At 37.7% G+C, this 21924-nt stretch overlaps 1 protein-coding gene across 14 annotated transcripts in view; it reads left to right on the top strand.

Annotated features, from left to right (window-relative positions):
* ATOSA (atos homolog A) overlaps window positions 1-20662 on the top strand; it is a 96399-nt gene extending 75737 nt beyond the window's left edge. For 8 of the 14 annotated variants that reach the window (XM_017976876.4, XM_035259686.3, XM_078334252.1 and 5 more), the window contains 4 exons: window positions 7710-7868; window positions 14574-14642; window positions 16871-17070; window positions 20088-20662. In XM_017976876.4, coding sequence (XP_017832365.1) covers window positions 7710-7868; window positions 14574-14642; window positions 16871-17070; window positions 20088-20241 — 582 coding nt within the window. In that variant the 3' untranslated portion in view covers window positions 20242-20662. Of the gene's footprint in view, window positions 1-7709; window positions 7869-14573; window positions 14738-16870; window positions 17071-20087 lie in introns of all 14 variants that reach the window. The other 6 variants (XR_013521007.1, XR_013521009.1, XR_013521006.1 and 3 more) reach the window with 1 other exon arrangement.
* Window positions 20663-21924: the final 1262 nt, after the last annotated feature.

Genomic DNA, 21924 nt, shown 5'->3' with positions numbered 1-21924 from the left:
ATTGTATGGTTGTAGATATGTTGTGTTGCCTCCGATGCCTCTGTTTTGTTCCATTGGTCTATATCTCTGTTTTGGTACCAGTACCATGCTGTTTTGATTACTGTAGCCTTGTAGTTTAGTTTGAAATCCGGTAGTGTGATGCCCCCCGCTGTGTTCTTTTTGCTTAGAATTGACTTGGCTATGCGGACTCTCTTTTGGTTCCATATGACGTTCATGGTGGTTTTTTCCAGTTCTGTGAAGAAAGTCAATGATAGCTTGATGGGGATAGCATTGATTCTGTAAATTACTTTGGGCAGTATAGCCATTTTCACGATATTAATTCTTCCTAACAATGAACATGGAATGTTTCTCCATCTGTTTGTGTCCTCTGTTATTTCGTTGAGCAGTGGTTTGTAGTTTTCGTTGAAGAGGTCCCATTTTGTCGAATGCCTTCTCTACGTCAATTGAGATAATCATGTGGTTTTTGTTTTTGGTTCTGTTCATGTGGTAAATTACATTTATAGACTTGCGTATGTTGAACAAGCCTTGGTCTCATAAAATGATTTGGGAAGGATTCCCTCTTTTTGGATTATTTGGAATAGTTTCAGAAGGAACGGTACTAGCTCCTCTTTGTGTGTCTGGTAGAATTCGGCTGTGAACCCCTCTGGACCTGGGCTTTTTTTGTGTGGTAGGCTCTTAATTGCTGCCTTGACTTCTGACCTTGTTATTGGTCTATTCATAGTTTCAGCTTCCTCCTGGTTTAGGCTTGTGAGGACACAGGAGTCCAGGAATTTATCCATTTCTTCCAAGTTTACTAGTTTATGTGCATAGAGTTGTTTGTAATATTCTCTGATGATGGTTTGGATTTCTGTGGAATCTGTGGTGATTTCCCCTTTATCATTTTTTATTACATCTATTTGATTGTTCTCTCTTTTCTTTTTAATCAATCTGGCTAGTGGTCTGTCTATTTTGTTGATCTTTTCAAAAAACCAGCTCTTGGATTTATTGATTTTTTGAAGGGTTTTTCGTGTCTCTATCTCCTTCAGTTCAGCTCTGATCTTAGTTATTTCTTGTCTTCTGCTGGGTTTTGAGTTTTTTAAATCTTGCTCCTCTAGCTCTTTCAATTTTGATGACAGGGTGTCGATTTTGGATCTCTCCATTCTCCTCATATGGGCACTTATTGCTATATACTTTCCTCTAGAGACTGCTTTAAATGTGTCCCAGATATTCTGGCATGTTGTATCTTCGTTCTCATTGGTTTCAAAAAACTTCTTTATTTCTGCCTTCATTTCATTGTTTATCCAGTCAACATTCAGGAGCCAGTTGCTCAGTTTCCATGAAGCTGTGTGGTTCTGAGTTGGTTTCTGAATTCTGAGTTCTAACTTGATTGCACTATGGTCTGAGAGACTGTTTGTTATGATTTCAGTTGTTTTGCATTTGCTGAGGAGTGCTTTACTTCCAATTATGTGGTCAGTTTTATAGTAGGTGTGATGTGGTGCTGAGAAGAATATATTCTGTGATTTGGGGTGGAGAGTTCTGTAAATGTCTATCAGGTTTGCTTGCTCCAGGTCTGAGTTCAAGCCCTGGATATCCTTGTTGATTTTTCTGTCTGGTTGATCTGTCTAATATTGACAGTAGAGTGTTAAAGTCTCCCACTATTATTGTGTGGGAGTCTAAGTCTCTTTGTAAGTCATTAAGAACTTGCCTTATGTATCTGGGTGCTCCTGTATTGTGTCCATATATGTTTAGGATTGTTAGCTCTTCTTGTTGTATCGATCCTTTTACCATTATGTAATGGCCTTCTTTGTCTCTTTTGATCTTTGTTGCTTTAAAGTCTATTTTATCAGAGATGAGAATTGCAACTCCTGCTTTTTTTTGCTTTCCATTAGCTTGGTAAATCTTCCTCCATCCCTTTATTTTGAGCCTTTGTGTATCCTTGCATGTGAGATGGGTTTCCTGGATGCACACTGATGGGTTTTGGATTTTTATCCAATTTGCCAGTCTGTGTCTTTTGATTGGTGCATTTAGTCCATTTACATTTAGGGTTAATATTGTTATGTGTGAATTTGATACTGCCATTTTGATGCTAGCTGGCTGTTTTGCCCGTTAGTTGTTGTAGATTCTTCATTATGTTGATGCTCTTTAGCATTTAGTGTGATTTTGGAATGGCTGGTACTGGTTGTTCCTTTCTATGTGTAGTGCCTCTTTCAGGAGCTCTTGTAAAGCAGGCCTGGTGGTGACGGAATCTCTGAGTACTTGCTTGTTTGCAAAGGATTTTATTTTTCCTTCACTTCTGAAGCTCAGTTTGGCTGGATATGAAATTCTGGGTTGAAAGTTCTTTTCTTAAGGATGTTGAATATTGGCCCCCACTCTCTTCTGGCTTGTAGAGTTTCTGCCAAGAGATCTGCTGTGAGTCTGATGGGCTTCCCTTTGTGGGTGACCTGACCTTTCTCCCTGGCTGCACTTAGTATTTTCTCCTTTATTTCAACCTTGTTGAATCTGACGATTATGTGCCTTGGGGTTGCTCTTCTTGTGGAATATCTTTGTGGTGTTCTCTGTATTTCCTGCATTTGAGTGCTGGCCTGTCTTGTTAGGTGGGGGAAATTTTCCTGGATTATGTCCTGAAGAGTATTTTCCAGCTTGGATTCATTCTCTTCGTCACATTCTGGTACACCTATGAAACATAGGTTAGGTCTCTTCACATAGTCCCACATTTCTTGGAGACTTTGTTCATTCCTTTTTGTGCTTTTTTCTCTGATCTTGGTTTCTTGTTTTATTTCATTGAGTTGATCTTCGACTTCTGATATTCTTTCTTCTGCTTGGTCAGTTCGGCTGTTGAAACTTATGCATGCTTCGCAAAGTTCTCGTATTGTGTTTTTCAGCTCCTTCAATTCATTCATATTCCTCTCTAAGTTGTCCATTCTTGTTATCATTTCCTTGAATCTTTTTTCAAGGTTCTTAGTTTCTTTGCATTGATTTAGAACATTTTCTTTTAGCTCATGGAAGTTTCTCATTATCCACTTTCTGAAGTCTGATTCCGTCATTTCGTCATACTCATTCTCCGTCCAGTTTTGTTCCCTTGCTGGTGAGGAGTTTTGGTCCTTTGTAGGAGGCGAGTTGTTTTGGTTTCTGGTGTTTTCCTCCTTTTTGCGCTGGTTTCTTCCCATCTTTGTGGATTTATCTACCTGTCGTCTATGTAGTTGCTGACTTTTCGATTGGGTCTCTGAGTGGACGCCCAGATTGTTGATGATGAAGTATTTCTGTTACTTGGCTTTCCTTCTACCAGTCTAGCCCCTCCACTGTACGACTGCCGAGGTCCACTCCAGGCCCTGCTTGTCTGGGGTGTACCTATAGCAGCTGTGGAACAGTGAGGGATGCTACCAGTTTCTTTTTCTGCTATCTTTGTCCCAGAATGATGCCTGCCAAATGTCAGTCTTCTGGATATAGAGGGGTCAGGGAGCTGCTTGAGGAGACAGTCTGTACTTTATAGGAGCTCAAGTGCTGAGCTGTGAGCTCTGTTGTTCATTCAGGGCTGTTAGGCTGCTACGTTTAATTCTGCTGCAGCAGAACTCATAAAAAAAACGCTTTTTTTTCTCAGATGCTCTGTCTCTGGTGGGGTTGGTGCTTTCTTTGTGAGTGTCCGTTGTGCTGTCCTGCCCATCTAGGAGGCAGTCTAGTCACTATTTGCCTGCCAAGCCTCTGCCCTGCTGGTGTGAGATTTGCTCTCTTGCTGCAGGCTCTTCCCTGCTGCTGCTACGGTCTCCGCCCTGCTGCCACAGGCTACGCCCTGCTGCGGAGTCTCTCTGTTGTAGCGGGTTGCCTCAGCAACGGCAGGCTGTGTCAGCAATGGGCGTATACCTCAGTAGGGGCGGATTGCCTCGGTGATGGCGGACGCCCCTCCCCCACGGAGCTGTACCTTCCTGGTTTCAGCTGTGCCCGCACCCGGAGCATTTGGAATCGCCGTTTTGTTTGTCCCACTGCGCTTTCCCAAACGCTGTTTCCCTGCAATCTCCTGGCCTGGCTCACTGTCCAAGTCCCATTCAGTCTCAAGTTCGGCCCTCACAAGTCTCAGATTGCCGGTTCAACAGTGCACCCGGACCAGTACGCTTTGTGCGGAGCGCTGTGTAGTGCTGCTGCACTACAGCGCCAGCCGCCAGCTGCACCGGCTGCTCGCTGAAGTAGCCAAAACCTCTGCCTGGCGACCCGCGTCTCTTTTATACCTGGGAATTTCCCCGTTCTGTGGGCAACAAAGATCCGTCTGGAAATGCGGCCCTGACTCACCCTCTCCTTGCATTCGCCGAGAGCTTCAATCCTGGGTTGTTCTCACTGTGCCATCTTGAGTCCCTCCAATTATACCATTTTTAACTTGCATCATCATTGTATGAGAGTTCTAGTTCTTCCACATCCTTGCCATTGTTTGCAGTGATCAGTCATTTTCATCTTAATTATTGTGGTTTTAATTTGTATATCCCTGATGACTATTGATGTTAACCCTCTTTTCCTGCACTTACTTGCCAAATAAACACATTTGTTTTCCAAATATTTTTTTCAGGTGTGAAGTTTGACTGTACATTTTTGTGACAGTATCTTTACAAGAGTAAAAGATTTTAAATTTTTTGATTTCTAATTTATTAACATTTTCTTTAATGAATCTTACTTTTGATGTTGAATCTTAAAAAAAAAATTGTCTAGCCCAAAGCTTTTTTACACTAGTGCTGTTGATACGTGAGTTAGATCATTCTTCGGGAGGGCTCTTTGTGCATTGTAGGATTAAGAATCTCTGGCCTCTACCCGCTTGATTCCAATAGTAACCCCCTGCCTAGTTCTAGCAACCAAAAATATCTTCATATATTAGCATATATCTCCTGGTTGAGAACCACTGGCCCAACCCAAGGTCACAAAGATTTTTTTCTGTTTTCTTCTAAAAGTTTGTTTTAGTTCATATGTTTAGATCTGTGATCTATTTTGAGTTAATTTTTGCATAATAGGAGGTGTGCAGTCAAGGTTCCCTTTTATGCATATGGGTGTTCAATTTCCTACTGTTGAAATTCAGGTAATGTGAGTCCTAACTTTATTGTTCTTTCTTATAATTGCTTAAACAAGCTCATTTGTGTTTTCATATAAATTTTTGAATCAACTTGTCTATTTCCACAAAATAGCATACTGAGATTTTGTTTGGATTATATTAATACAGATCAATTTGAGGAAAATTGACCCATGAAATCTGTTTATTAATATTCTTTTATTTCATCAGTGTTTTATAGTTTTTAGCATGCATATCTCAGACCTTCTTTTTTTTAATAGGGGTAGGGACTTTCTCTGCCACCCACACTGGAGTGTAGCTGCGTGATCATACGTTATTGCAGCCTCGATCTCCTGGGCTGCAGCATTCATCCCACCTTGCCTCCCGAGTAGCTAGAACTCCACACTTGTGCCACAACACCCAGCTAATTTTTTTTTTTAATTTGTAAAAATGGGGCCTTGCTATGTTTGCATAGGGTTTTCGTAAACTCCTGGCCTCAAGCAATCCTCTCACCTCAGTCTCCCAAACTGTTGGGATTATAAGTTTGAGCCACCACGCCTGGCCCAGATTTTGGATATCTTTTTGTAGATGTATGTCTACCTATTTCATGTTTTCTGGTGATATTGTAACTTAAACTTTAAAATTGTCAACTGTTCATTGCTAGTATTTTTAAATGAATGCATGTGTGTTTAAATGTGAGTTTGTCTGTGTGTGTGTAGATATACATACATAAAAAAATCAGTGATCTTGCTCAACTCACTTATTTCAGTAGATTTTAAAAAGTAATCCTGGGGATTTTTCTACATAGACAGTCCTGTCATCTATAAATAGGGATAGTTTTGGCTTTTTATTTATATGCCTTTTTATTTTTTTTTTCTTGTCATACTGCACTAAGGCCTAGCATATGTGCTTGTATATTAAATTTACAAAAATCCAAATCTAAATCACCTCAGGTAAAGTCAGCAAGCAATATTGGTCATTTGCCTTAATCCAGAAACATTTTTGTATGTGCTCCTCCTATGAAAATTTTTTGCATCTTCAGAATAGACCTCTAATTTAGGAAACATGTGTTGAGTACTTACTATGTGCTAGGAATACAAAGTTTAAATGATAAAGTTCCTGCTGTAGAGACATTTATAGTCTATTAGAGAAGGTGGGCACATAATTTACCCAGGCAGGTAAATAATTTATAAACTGAAGTAATTAGCATTGTAATAGAAGTTTTCTAGTACTTGTATATCTACTATCTTTGCTAAAGGGATTGGGAAAAGCTTTACTGAGGAAATGTCATTTGAGCTTGGTCACAAAAGATGAGAAGAAATTTGCCAAGTAAATTTGTGCAGGAATCAGAGACTCTAGACAAAGGGAAGTATATGTGCAAAGGCACGTGTGCAATTGTAAAAGAGCATGGCGATGTTGGAAAGGATCCACTGGAGCTGGAGCGTGGGACTCCCTACATGTTGGGAGAGATGAAACAGGAGAGGCATGGTGGAGTTCGAGGGCTGTGGCATGAATGTTGACCACATCCTATAGACAGCAGGAAACAAAGTTTTTAAGTGGTGGGTGATACCATAAGGCTTTTTAAAAAAAGAATTCTGGTGGTAGTACAGGGGATACACTACAGATGGAAAGACTGATTAGAAGATGTAGCATTTATTCAGAGGAGAGCTTATGAGGATCACCTAGGTCACTAGGATAGTGGTGGCGGTAGGGATAGAGATGAGGCCGTGAGACCATGAGGTGACATCAGTAGGATATGGATTGGATTAATTACTGGATAAGAAGGAGCTATAGAAGGTTGATTATGACCCACATCTTTTGGCTTTGTCTTTTTCATCAGGAGACCAGAATTACTGATATGTCACTGTTTCTCATTTAGACTACATAAACTTTTAGAATCATGAAGCTTTGTAGCATTTCTTTTCAAAGAATTACTTAAAGGAATGCTACTCACATTATATGAGAGATGCATATATGTATTGATATATATAAAATATATAATGTATATAAAATGAAGCTTGTAAAAAGTTTTAAATTTTGTCATGACTGGGAAGATAACCACTAAGTTGTTAAAAGTAGTTATCTCAGTGAGTGACCTTGGGGGAGGGATGGATAAGGAGCTTCTGTACTTTTAAGTTTTTTATAAATGCACATTTTTTATGTTTTAAATTAAACTAATAAAACATGTGTCACATAGTACTCCCTTTTTAAAAGAAACAATTATTGCTCAGTTAAAATTATAAGTGCTTGAGTTCATCTTTTGATGGAGCTTCCATGTATAACCTGTTAGGTTTTCAAGTGTTTCTCTGTGCCTAGGACCATGAATAGGCACTGCGAGGGATAAATACCTGCTCTGATAGAGCATATTTTTAGATTTGCAGATATAAAAACAACATAGTAAACAATTAGGCCTAACTGATGCTGAAGTTGCAGGAGAGTTGAGTGTAAGTTGGAATAGTTAGGGAAGACCGAACCTTTGTAGGGTGATAGAAGACTGATGGGAAATGGAGTTGACTTCAAGTCAGACGAAAAGCAGAAATAAGGACGTGACAATAGTAACAACCACTGTTCTAGTACCAGAAAGCATAGTAATATATTTCTTTTAATCGCTTCTCTGCCTTTTCGCTAAGTGTATATTTCTTTAAATAGAAAAAAATCTATGTGTTAGCTTTTTAAATTGAGTTTTAAAAATCATTTTGTCTTCCAGGAATCTGTCTTGAACTATCGTTTAGATCCTCTTGGCATTGTTGATGGCTTTACTGCCGAGGTAGGGGCAAGTGGTGTTTTCTGCACCACACATTTGACCCTTCCAGTTGAAGTGTCATTCTACAGTGTTTCAGATGATAATGCTCCCTCTCCTTATATGGCAAGTATTTTTTATATTGTGTGTTTTCCTGACAAATCAACCAACTTAATGACAAATTTCTTTAAATATTTTGGTATAATATTTGAAAGTATAAATCATTTCCTAAGAGAAAACTGAAAGCCAAATACAAACTAATATGCGAAAATATTACCTCACAACTTCTTTCTAAGCTAGTTCACACAACAGATAACCTCTTTTGCATTTAAGAATGGTACTAAAAAATTCACTTGTTTCTCTTTGTCTTGAAAAAGTGATAAAAATTGATTAGTGACACTGTAATTCCATCTTGCTGAGTTCACACACATTCTCAGATGCTTACTGTGCCCTCCAGTACTACAAGGGTTTGGTGACCTAAGGCTTCTGTACAGTCCTTTCACTCCCTTTTCTCCTGTTTGGTTTGGTTTGTCTTTGAGCCTATTCTTTTCTAATCCTAGGGTTCTTTGTTTGTTTAACAGGATCTCCGTTGCCTAGGCTGAGTGCAGTGGTGTAGTCATAGCTCACTGCAGCCTCAAACTTCTGGCCTCAAGCCATCCTCCTGCCTCAGAGTTCCTAAGTAGCTGGGCCTTCAGATAGGTGCCACCATGCCTAGCTAATTTTTATCTTTAGTAGAAGCACAGCCTCTCTGTGTTGCCCAGACTGGTCTTGAACTCCTGGCCTCAAACAGAGCTCCCTTTGACCTTCCAAGTGTTGGGATTAGAGGCATGAGCCACCACAACTGGTCTAATCCTAGAGTTCTTTAGAATACTAGCTACTTCAGACTCATGCTAATGTCTTAATGGAGAGTAAGATAACTGAGAGGAGTTAGAGCAAGCTTGTCTGGCCTGCGGCCCACATGCAGCCCAGAAAGGCTTTGAGTATAACCTAACACAAACTCCTAAACATTCTTAAAATGTTACAAGATATTTTTGTGATTTTTTTTTTTTCTTCTTTTATTTTTACCTCATCAGATACTGCTAGTGTTAGTATATTTTATGTGTGGCCCAAGACAGTCCTTCTTCTGTCAACGTGGCCCAGGGAAGCTAAAAGGTTGGACACCTCTGAGATAGAGTGTAGTGTTGAGCCTTAAGATCAATCTTAAGATTTCACCTTTCCCATTTTTTTTATTCCAATAGTTTGTGGATAATATTAGTCTTCATTTGTAAAATGATAATGAGTGCTGGAATATGATTAGTATCAACCCTCTTCCAAAAGACTAAGAGGGATAAGCAGCTTGCCATGCAGCTCTGTAAAAAGTTTACAGAGATGGTTTTAAATATGAAGTCAAATCTGGATTTTCATGTTAGGTGTTACTTTTGAGAAATGTATATTACAGGCACTGAACTTTACAGCCTAGTCTTGCTGCTTGAATTTTCTAACTTACCACCTGGCCCAACTGCTTCCTCTCCAAACACCCCTCTCCCCATCCTTCTAGGTTTTCAAGGACATTAGCAACAGTGACTTGTTATTAATAAAAGCTGTAAAAAGGGGCATCTACATACATCTATATAATTGAGAAACAACAGAGACAAAAGGAAGCTACTTTTTTAGGAACCTGTATATGGCCTACTCATTATTGGCCCAGTTTGCTCAAGGAAGGTTTACTCCATTCTAAGGGTAAAGCTTTTAGTGAAGACCTTGATCAGTGTTTCACGCCTTGATAGAAAGAGCATAGTGGTGTCTGCTTATTTATTCAAAGTTTTCTTTCCCAAACAACGTTCACATCTGTGCGTCACAAGTGTGAAGATGTCCAACATAGGTTATTATTCAAAAGCAGAGGCCCCCCACTGCACAAATCTGCCCGGTTATTACATATGCCGCCTGTTCATTGACCATAAAGATGCACCCACTTTTCCAGAGTTATTTTGAAAAAATAACTGCTAATTTTGGACAATTAATAAAATGGAAACTACCACTGAGATAAGTTTAAAACAAGAATAAATGCATATCATACTCGAATGCTTACAATATGAGAATATAGCAACAGCCTGTTTTGCCTTACCAGGACATCAAGAATCTCATCAGTTTCACACCTTTTATTGGCACACAATAATAGAGGATGGAAAGATAAGGTCTAAACTACTGTGAACTGGCCTGGTGCAGTGGCTCACACTTGTAATCCCAGCACTTGGGGAGGCTGAGGCAGGTGGATCACCTGAGGCCAGGAGTTCAAGACCATTCTGGCCAACATGGTAAAACCCCATCTCTACTAATAATACAAAAAATTAGCCAGGTGTGGTAGCACACACCTGTAATCCCAGCTACTCAGGAGGCTAAGGCAGAAGAATTGCTTGAACCTGGGATTCAATTGCTGGAACGGTGGTTGCAGTGAGCTGAGATCATGCCATTGCACTCCAGCCTTGGCAACAAGAGTGAAACTCCATTTCAACATAAATAAATAAAATAAAATACTGTGATCTATCATTAGTGAACAGAGTCCCTGTTGGCCATTAGGTTGGCTTGGAAACAAGATGAAAGGGTAAACTGGCTGAAAATTGCTCATATAAATATCTTTGATGGAAATTAATGAGCAAGAGGTAATTTGAACTATACTTTTAAAAAGCAAAACAACGCCGGGCGCGGTGGCTCATGCCTGTAATCCCAGCACTCTGGGAGGCTGAGGCGGGCAGATCACAAGGTCAAGAGATGGAGACCATCCTGGCCAACATGGTGAAACCTCATCTCTACTAAAAATTCAAAAATTAGCTGGGCGTGGTGGCATGTGCCTGTAGTCCCAGCTACTCGGGAGGCTGAGGCAGGAGAATTGCTTGAACCTGGGAGGTGGAGGTTGCAGTGAGCTGAGATCGCACCACTGCAGTCCAGCCTGGCGCCTGGTGACAAAGCCAGACTGTCTCAAAAGGAAAAACAATATTAATCTTTCACCTTAGTTGATACCTAAAAAATGAAGGACTGGGAGATAAAAGATTTTGTCACTCTAGAAAGTACTAGGAACGTACACACAGATGATCGCATATTGTTGAATAGATACTGGCAAGGGTATAAATTAAGTTACTGAGTTTAATCTATACTTTTGAGAATCTCTGACTTTCTTTTATAACATTCTTCAACAAACTATCCCTTTTATGTTTTTCCTATGAAAATATTAGAGTATTTTCATAGAAAAATAGTCTATATTTTTCTATAAAATGTTTACTTAGGAATGCATTCTTTTTGCAACTGACCCAATCCAAATCTTAGACCACAAATCTTTCCTGCTTTGAATTAATTTTGTTCCTCAGGAAATAGTCTCTATATTTTTATAGTTGAGTCTGTTTTCAAAGAACTGATTATGTTTTGATAAGATTATACATACCACAGGCCAGCAGGGCAAAGACACAAAACTCCCGTTTGTTACTTTTATAATAACCTTGTTACCGTAATAATAATTTGGGAACCTCTTATCACAGATTATACAAATGACTCACAAGGGTAAAATTATAGCACAGAAAATCCTGTCTTTATGGTATAGAGGTGAGATAGGACTTCTTATTAAATAATTTCTTAAAGATTAACTCAAAGCTATATAATGTCATTCTCCAGTTGGATTCAGTGGTTAAAATGTTCTCCACGTGTTATATGACAACACTTACCTGTTTAGAAACTGTTGCATAGTGAAACCAGGCAGAAATGTCTAAGGCAGTTGGGCCAGTAGCAAATTTAGAGTATGATTTGCATTATAATATTATCAGAGCCATGTACGATTTCCTTTCATTTGAGATTAACCAGATCAAGATATATTTCAATTTTCCACTTCTTTGTGCATATTGTTTATTACATAATAATTTGAGGAGTTTTTATATAAGATTTTGACCATATTTATTTAAGCCCTACTATTTCATGTTAAAATCCCAGAAGAAAGGCCGAGCGCAGTGGCTCACGCCTGTAATCCCAGCACTTTGGGAGGCCAAGGTGGGCGGATCACTTGAGGTCAGGAGTTTGAGACCAGCCTGGCCAACATGGTGAAACCTCATCTCTACTAAAAGTACAAAAATTAGCTGGGTGTGGTGGTGGGTGCCTGTAATCCCAGCTACTCAGGAGGCTGAGGCATGAGAATTGCTTGAACCCAGGAGGCAGAGGTTACACTGAGCTGAGATCGTGCCGTTGCACTCTAGTCTGTATGACAGAGCAAGGCTTCATCTCAAAAAAATAAAAATAAAAATGCCAGAAGAAAATGTGTTTTTTGTTTTAAATATGTTAACTTTTTGTAGATATAAATATTAATATGCTGATCAATTAAAATGGTTAAATTATTACAATGATGAATAATAAAATTCCAAATAATTTCCCAGTCCCTTTCTAAAATTCCTAACTTGCCAATGCTACTAGTCTTAACATTGCTTAGAAATTGTTTTAAATTGTTGCCTTAAATTTTTATTTTCAAAAAGCTATTTTTTAAAATAAATTGATTTAGTTACTGTTATTGTGTTCTAAAAACTATTGTAATTGAATGTATTAAAGGAAACAAGTATAAACTTAGTAGTTGTCTTACCAGTTTTACTGTATGTATTTGTTGGGGAGGCAGATGGCTGGCAAGGAAGAAACATAATTTATTACATGTAGTTATGTGATTTTAAAGAGAGCTATTATTTAGGTATATTTTACTTTTTCTTTCTGAAACTAGGAAGAAGAGGGGTATAATATACCATACCTTTTTCATGTAGGGTAAATAGCCACACTCTGCTCATTAAGAGTGGCATGCAGAGTACCTCATTAGGCATGTAGAGCAGGTTGTAAGGGATAAATTGTTAAAGTTTTATTGTTGTTTTGGTTAGAGTTGCAGTTTGTTGATGTGCTTTTCACATGTTTTAAATGACCGTGTGACAAATCTGATTTCTCACGAGAATCATATATATCTTTTCAGTGCCCATTTCCATGAACATTTCCCAACCTTAATGTGTTAATTTAATAAGCCACTGTCAAGTGTTGTTCACTTGAAGTTGAGGAATTAAGGAATTCATATGTCAGAATGTGGCTTTCCCTTTTACCTTTATCCACTCCTTTTTACTTCCTAACCCTGGTCCAACTTCCAAACCCAACAGAGAGTTGTCACCTGAGAGAACAGTCCTGTTTTATATTTGGTTTTACACAAGTTTGGCATGTATAATGTATAATAATGGAATCACAAAATATAAAACATACTGTTATCCTTAACTTCTGTAACTACTTGAAAGATAAGTATTAGCCCAGTTAAAATAAATGAATCAGCATTCATTTTTTAAAGCTGTTTAAGAATTAAGTACCACAGGCCAGGCACGGTGGCTCACACCTGTAATCCCAGCACTTTGGGAGGCCAAGGAAGGTAGATCACCTGAGGTCAGGAGTTTGGGAGCAGCCTGGCCAAGATGGTGAAACTCCATTTCTACTAAAAATACAAAAATTAGCTGGGTGTCGTGGTGCACGCCTGTAGTCCCAGCTACTTGGGGGCCTGAGACAGAACAATCTCTTGAACCTGGAAGGCAGAGGTTGCAGTGAGCCGAGATTGCACCGCTGCACTCCAGCTTGGGCGACAGAATGAGACTCCATCTCAAAAATAATAATTAGGTATCACAATTACTGCCTATAGCTATCTGGTCATCCTGGTTATTGAGAAACTGTTGCACATTCAATTTGAACTTACCTTGTTTTAACTTACGCTTTTTCCCTATTGTCTGGATTTTTGCAGTAATGAAAGCATAATGAGAAAAACTACTTCATGTACTAGAGCAGTGATTCCCCAACTTTAATGTAAATTGATATCATATGGAGAATCTTTTTAAAATGTGTATTTGACTTCGTAGGTCTGGGAAGAAGCCAGACATTTCTCATTCCTAAGGAGTTCATAAGTGGTGCTGATCATGCTCGTCTAAGGATCATTCCTTGAGCAGCGAACTAACTGGAGAACTCTTAATATCCTCCTTTAGACATCTCTAATGAAATGACCTTAATTTAGCTTTAACCTTGACTCAAATCAGCCCTCAATCCATTGTGTTCTGATTCAGAATCAATATTGATTCTTAGATTCCTTAATAAGTAAATAACCAAACAAAAGCAAAATATCTTAACATCTGGATTAAGATACATGATATAAGGTTGTTTCTGAAGAAATATTTAACTTTATAAAAGTGAGATTTTATAGCTTTACTATAGAACGTTTCACAGCCTGAAAGTTGCTGATTTAACCTTCATTTTTCACTTTTTGTCTTAAAACATCTCTTATCCCATAAAGTAGTACCAGGCAGGAACTACAGACTTCCAAATTCCTTTTCTATTTTTTTTTCTGTCTTTATTCTGAAATCCAGATACGTAACTTAACTCCCAGACTGAAGAATTGACTTTATTTTTGGCCATGACTTATTTTCCTATACCTGTGAGTTTTTACAGGCCCAAAGATCAATAAAATATTTGCTTCTTCACTTCTCCTCTCCCTCAAGATACATGGAAAGGGTCCTATTACCTTCCTTTATTTCCTTTGTAGTTAGGAACTTCTGACTTTTATTCCTGTATCTTAATAGTAATTTCAAGTGTTGTGGCTATTTATGTTATATATTCTTTATAGCAATATCACCAGGAAGAACAGTAAAGTATTTCTTTAAGGGTAGAAACATAGAATATATCTCTTAATTCAATTCTAATGTTTTTTCATGGAAATAAAATTCTGAAATTTTAGTAAATTACATGAGTTAGTCTTATTTTAGTCTTTTATGTACATATGTATCAGTTTGTACTCAATTTGTCTTCTTTTATTTCAAGGGTGTGATTACTTTAGAGTCCCTTGGTAAAAGGGGTTATCGAGTACCTCCTTCAGGAACAATACAAGTGGTATGTGTTTTATAGCCTACAATTGCAATAATCATTCTCTCACATACATATAGAACTTAGCCCTTTCTCCTGCTACTGCTGCTGCAACAACTTTGGTAAGTAACAGTGGGGCTGCAGCCTTGTTTGGAGTTTCCCTGCTCTGCCCCAGGAATGACCACTTGGGGACCTCCATAAAAGGAAAGCATTAATAAGCTAATCAAGGTGAATACTTAAGAAAAATAGCATATGACAGTTTGCATAACTTCAATAGGGCTCTTTTCAGTGTATTTAGAACTTAATATTACTGGTGTCTTCTTTTTAATAAACCAGATTGAGATGAACCTGTTTAAAAGGAGACCCCGAATATTAGTATTGCTTTGGCAGGAAAACTTGAAAACCAAATTATTTTATCTCTACTGTAATCATTTCTAAAATTATTTAATAAGATGATCACACAAAGCGGAAATGTAGTCTGACAAATATCAGGGCAGAGAAGGCATCATTCCTTTTGGTCTAGGCATTGATGTCCTTTTGACTCAGCAGAGTCCTTCTATCCCAGAACAGTCTTTCATCATCCCTGGTCCAGGGTTCTCAGAAGAATAATTTAATATGAAGTCTAGCTTGAAATTGAGTTCACTCTAGGTCTCATCCAGCATAATCCTGCAAGCCCTCCAATCTGTTACAGAGTTTGCAGGCTGAGAATCTAGCCTAGGCTTCCTCCTCATACTCAAGATTTGGTCTAATCCAACAAGCCTTTTTATGACTTTTGACCTCAGTGTGTTCAGTACTTTGTCAGATCACTTTTACTCATCATCATTGTTCCAATACTGCAAAGAGTCTGTACATTTGTTTCATATCACACGGGAATGAAACAGAACTATGCAATATATGTGTATATGTGTGTCGATGTATACATATATATAGTAATTCATATTTATATAATTTTTGCTAAGGAAGAATTACCACAAGAATACCACAAGTATTTTATATCAAACTGAATTCTAGAACTAAAGGAGTGACAGTGATCTCTTGCCTTTGGCTGTGTAGCTCATGAGAAAGTGTGGGTCAGTGGAAAGCTAGCTGTCAGTTGACATAATAATGAGGCATAAACCCAGAGACAACACATTCACCTCTTGTTTGGAGACTGCCAACTTTAGTAGCTAATTATAAGTACGAAATTTGGGTATGTCTTCTATTCCGTATACAGTTTAACTGTGTATAAACGTGAACTCCTGGCTTATGAGTTGTGGTTGTTGAATGTATTCGCCTTAATCTTAAGACTCACTAGATTTCAAAAATTGGATTATGATATTGATATATTTCTCATTTTGATTCAGTGATGTCCAGTGCCACGGATGAGCTTCTGAAAGCATGGGCACCAAGTTACCTATTGATGTGTTGGTAATTTGGTTAAAGTCAGATCAGCACCTTGGGGTTTTGTTTAAAAATTAATACTTTAATATTCCTTCAATTATTCATAACCAAGCAACAATTGAACTTAATTCAGTCTTCACCATGGATACATATTTTGATCTATGATGATATTGAGGATTCTTTTTAAAAAAGCCTAGTGTTGCTGCAATTTTTGAAATGATTCTATGTATGAGTAAATGAAGTATTAGCTCACTTTAGATCTAGTTAATACTGAGCTTTGTTTTCTAAACTTGGGGAAATGTCCAGAAATGAAAAGATCTCTTCTTTGAGCACCTATTTTAAATTGTATAGTAATCATATGTACCTAAGACATCAAACATGCTAATTTACTGAGCTTGTATTTTTATTTGAAATATTCTATTTGTTCGCTATTAAAATGTGAGAAATAATTAAAATTCTATTTTGAGAAGTTTGAAGTTGATACTCTTTAGCAAAGCTAATATGTTTAAAATAATTGAACTGGAATATTTTAACCTAATAAAGATGTATTTTGCTTAAGCTAGTGGAATTATTCCTTAAAGTTACTCCTCTGAACAAGGAGTAAAATTTATATATATGGAATTTGTGACTAAAGATTTTGATTTGTTACAGGGCTTTACATTACTGTAAACAAAAAATCAAATTGAACCTTTTAAAAATACTGAATATTATTTTATAAACTTTTGAAATTGTGTTAATTGTAGTCCCTGAAACTGAATTATATTCAGTGGTATTACCTTGTTGTTTAAAATCTTATTTGATTATTGACACATTCATTCTGAGTCACATCAAAGAATCATTATTTTTAAAGAATAATTTCTACATTGTTTCTTCAGACCTTATTTAATCCTAATAAGACTGTGGTGAAGATGTTTGTTGTGATATATGATTTACGAGATATGCCAGCCAATCATCAGACATTCCTACGACAGAGAACTTTTTCTGTACCTGTTAAACAAGAAATGAAGAGAAGTGTTAATAAGGAGAACATCCGACACACAGAAGAACGGTTATTACGCTACCTCATACATCTGAGGTAATTCTTCAGATTAATAGGAAAATGTTACTTTAGAACAACTCTAAAATTTTTAGTTGTTTTTTTTCGTTTGTTTTTGTTTTTGTTTTTAACTGTGACTTTAACTAGACCAGTGTCCCTTGGGACTTTGCTTAGCTTGGGAAGTCTTGATGATGTGCCAAGATGCAGAAAGTACATGGCATACCTTCCTGTCATTATTACTTGTTGAATTAGGGAGGTTTTCATTTATAACTGCTTAATGTAAAATATTTTATGCCAAAACAAATGCATGTGGGGCAGTGAAACACATTTTCTAAACAAATGCTGTTTAAAAATGTAATATGAGGGCCGGGTGTGGTGGCTCACTCCTCTGATGCCAGCACTTTGGGAGGCTGAGGTGGGCGGATCACCTGAGGTCAGGAGTTTTAGACCAGCCTGGCCAACATGGTGAACCCTGCCTCTACTAAAAATACAAAAATTAGCTGGGTATGGTGGTGGGCACCTGTAATCCCAGCCATTCAGGAGGCTGAGGCAGGAGAATCTCCTGAACCGGGGAGGTGGAGTTTGCACTGAGCCGAGATCGTGCCATTGCACTCCAGCCTAGGTGACAAGAGTGAGACTCCATCTCAAAAAACAATAGTGATAATATGAGCCATATAGATCATTCTGTATTTTTCAATACCACATTTAAAAAGTAGTATGTAGGTAAATTAATATATTTAGCCCAGCCTATCCAAATTTTATCATCTGAATATGTAACTGATATAAATATTATCAATGAGATATTTTATATCACTGACTCCTTGAAATAAAGTATGTATTTTACACTTATTTGAACTAGCTACATTTCAAATGCTCAATAGCCACATATGGCTAATGGCTACTGTATTGGAAAGAGAAATTCTTAAACTTTATTCATTTCTTCAACTAATGTTTATGGGCCAGGCATACTTATAGACACTAGCAAAACAGCAGTAACAAGATCTCTGCTCTCATAGAGCTTATACTCTAGTCCTTCTGTTATAAATATCTTTCTTGCTAACTTTTACTACCCAACTCATAGTTTAAGGTTGTGAGAAGCCACCTGTTTTCTCTTGAGGTCAAAGTTGTCAGTTTACTAGGGTAATGTTTTCAGCCCTGAACTCCTAGTTTATCTCTTAGGATCAATGAGCAAGTGATGGTTAACAGAGGGCTCAGTAGACTTTTGCCTATAACTCTGTTTCTAATAATTTTCTGGTCCCTTCCATAGAGAGTCGTCAGTCACATCAGTGACATTTATCTTAGTCTAACTCGTTGTAATAAGGAGTGTTATTCATCAGGAGGAATCACCTTTCATCTCGGGTTCAGGCAGAAGACTTCTTTAATCTCTTATTGCTGATGGTGACCACCTGCTATCTTTATTGATATTGCAGTGGTGATCTGGAGTGAATAAGCAGCAAGCTGTACACTTAAATTCCATGCATGAAAGTCTGTTAATTATTCTCCCCCAAAGCACTATTTAATTAGTTCTTTCATCTTGGTCTTAAATTGTGCTGGCTCAAAAGACATGTTGAGCCAGCACAATTTAAACCAAACCTGATGTAAGCCTTATGGGAAATGTTACACAGATTGTGGGAATAAAAATCTATGAAAAACAGAATTGGAAAACTTTTTTTAAAAGACATCGTATGTCGGGGCACAGTGGCTCACACCTATAATTCCAGCACTTAGGCAGGCCAAGGTGGGCAGATCACCTGAGGTCAGGAGTTCAAGAAAAGCCTGGCCAAATTGGTGAAACCCATCTCCACTAAAACTACAAAATTAGCTGGACATGATGGTAAGCACCTGTAATCCCAGCTCCTTGGGAGGCCAAGGCAGGAGAATTGCTTGAACCTGGGAGGCAGAAGTTGTAGGGAGCCAAGATCGCACAACTGCACTCCAGCCTGGGCAAGGGAGCAAGACTCTGTCTCAAAAATAAATGAATGAACAAATGAATGAATAAATAAATAAATAACATGGTATGAAATAGCAGACTATAAGAATACCTCCCAGCCTAGAAGATTCAGCCCTCTCTGGTTAAACTTGCATTTGACACCATTCTTCTTGAAGTTTAACAACCATAGCTATTTGTAACCAATATTGGCCAGAGTAAAAATCAGCCACCTTAGCTTTTATAATCCCCACATAAGGTCGGGACACTTTAAAGAAACCTTTTTGGGGAAAATGGTATACTTCCCAAAGAATCTTCTCCTTCAGATTGGGAAGGTGGAAAACTTCAGAGAGGAAGGAAGAGTGAGCCAGTCAGAGCCAGTCTGCTTTAACATATAGAACTGTAACCACCAAATCTTTCAGCTAGTTCAGGAGTAAAATCCACAAACCCAGAGGGAAAAACAGAAATTAGCACTACAGGGTACATTCATCTGTTTAGTAGGTAAGTTAATGTGACTGAGGACTCCAAATCTCTGTACTGTATTACAGATATTAGCAGTGGATCGAAACAGTTTCATATACAGTTTTGATAGCCATTTTCATGTTACTGCTAACTTTTCTCTTGACTTTGATGGTGGCTGGGTTCTGCTTAGCCTAGCCATTGTTTATTATAGCATTTTATTATCATCTACCCCAAATCATGGGAGGCCGTTGTGTGAAATGGGTCAGTCTATGTAGGCAGAAAATGCTAGGGCTACAGAGCCCAAATGTAATATTACTGAGTAATGTGAACTGCCTCATGAACCTGCAGACAAGGAAAGGTGCATGTACTGTGGAGTCTGGGAGAAAAAGTAAGATTGTTTTTGACACTCATATTTATAGGAAGAAACATCTCAGGCATTGTAAGAAGAAAAAGGAATATGAGGTATTTGGGGAATGGTAGGAGAGCAACATTTAAATAAAAGCATATGCTTTGGTTGTTACAAAGGTCTTAAATATCATGTTAAAGAGTTAGTGTTGACCTAATACTGTAGTAAGAATAGCTCTTCCTGCTTTCAAATTTTAATTATTCTAGTTTGTTTTAAATACTCATTCCCTGAAATGTTTTATCTTTTTGTTTATTTGTTTAGGTTCCAGAGTTCTAAATCTGGAAAGATCTACCTCCATAGAGATGTACGGCTCCTGTTCTCTAGAAAGTCAATGGAGGTTGATAGCGGTGCTGCATATGAACTCAAATCTTACACTGAATCGCCAACAAACCCTCAGTTTTCACCAAGATGTTGATAAGGAGTGACGATATAAAGTATTTACTCAGTACCCAAGTTTGCAAGTAAAAATTAGCATAGAGTGGAGTGTACCAAATTAACAATCAGGAGAGTAGATCCTCTCCTGTTATCCTGGACCAGTTTTTATGAAAGGATTCCTGAAATGAAATCCATATTTTCCATGTAGACTGGAAAAACTCATGTCCTAATCCTTTTTGTACTGTTGAAACCACTTCATTGGACGTGTTGCAATAGCAAAACCCCCAGTTAGATTAGTGTTTACACATTTTATTTCTCAGTTATTTAATATTTAATGTTTTCCTTAATACTCAAGTGATGTTTGTCTCTAGTGTTCTAATGTAGCACAAATCCTGTGTAAAATCATACTATGTATTTTTGACATTAATGTTGAAATCTGAAATATATGCACAAGTCTTTAATTTTGTGTGATGTGTTTTAAGTGCTGTTCCTTTAAGTTATTGAAAATGAGAATGAAATGTTGAGCTTCTTTAAAATTAACGCACTATGCAAGCATGTGTACTTTTTATATCTCTCAAGTTTAGTTTTTATAAAACCATATCCAGGTTGCTATATCACATAGTAGCCCTTTAACATACTGTATTAGCAGTGCAATGTGGATTAAGCTGCTTCACATTCCCTTTGCAAGTTCAGATCATCATGCCCATTCATAGCCAGGATTCCTTATCCCCAAAACAGTTCTATTTTTCCTTAATCACTACTATAGAGTCTTTACATTAAATTGCTGTCCTATGCTAGATAATTTTCTCAGATTGTTAAAAGAATATGTACTTTGGAAACATTAGTATTTATATTGTAAATATATGCAAAAAAAACTAAGAAATGTGTATTTCGCTTTTATTTGTAGATGAGACGTTTATGTGATTGAGTGAATTAATCATTAGGCATTTTCATTCTAGCTCAATAGCTCCAAAGAGGGAGGGGGAAGATGACTTGAGTCTTGCCCCAGTTTCTCACTCAGTGCTTCAGAAGTCTGTCTTCACACACCCTTGGAAAGAACAGGGTGGTTTTTAGATGTTTGTGCTCAGACAATGGGCAACAGCAGATTAAGTAACAAGGCAAGAATACTAGGAATGCTGGTAGAAATCTATGACTGCAGGTTAAATATACCACTCAAGTAGGCGAGACCCAGGAGACCTGGGAATCTAGAACCTGGTACGCAATCTGGAATTGGGAGAGGGGAAAGTCTACTTTGGAACCCAGGCATTAGACAGAATACTTAAGGGAATCTGTCCAGGTGATGAGCGTGTGGCTGCAGGCCAGCAGGCTGTGGAATGGCAAGTAGATACCTCTTATAAATTTATTATAAAATACCAGTTTTAAAAGACTATTTCATAAAACTAAAAAAAAAATTTGAGTGGTGCAAATTTATGAAGATTGTTGTTAATCTTTAGACTCTGTGGAAAACAGATGGGAAAGGGACCCAAAGGTTTGGATTGTAGTCCCAGCTCTAATGGTATCTGATGGAACTGACTCCAGGAATCCCCTAATGTTTCCAGGTCTGTGTGATTGAGAAAATGTGGTGAGAGTATGATTAATATGCCTTCCCTTCTTAAATTCTGTCATCTCATCCTTGAAATATTTCATTACACAAATCTAGATATACATTTGGCAAAAGTCAATAATTTTATATAAAACTTGGAAAACATCAAAAACATTTTTA

The sequence above is a fragment of the Callithrix jacchus genome, chromosome 8, assembly GCF_049354715.1.
Source record: "Callithrix jacchus isolate 240 chromosome 8, calJac240_pri, whole genome shotgun sequence".
Lineage (NCBI taxonomy): Eukaryota > Metazoa > Chordata > Mammalia > Primates > Cebidae > Callithrix > Callithrix jacchus.
This window is presented reverse-complemented; position numbering and strand designations above follow the sequence as displayed.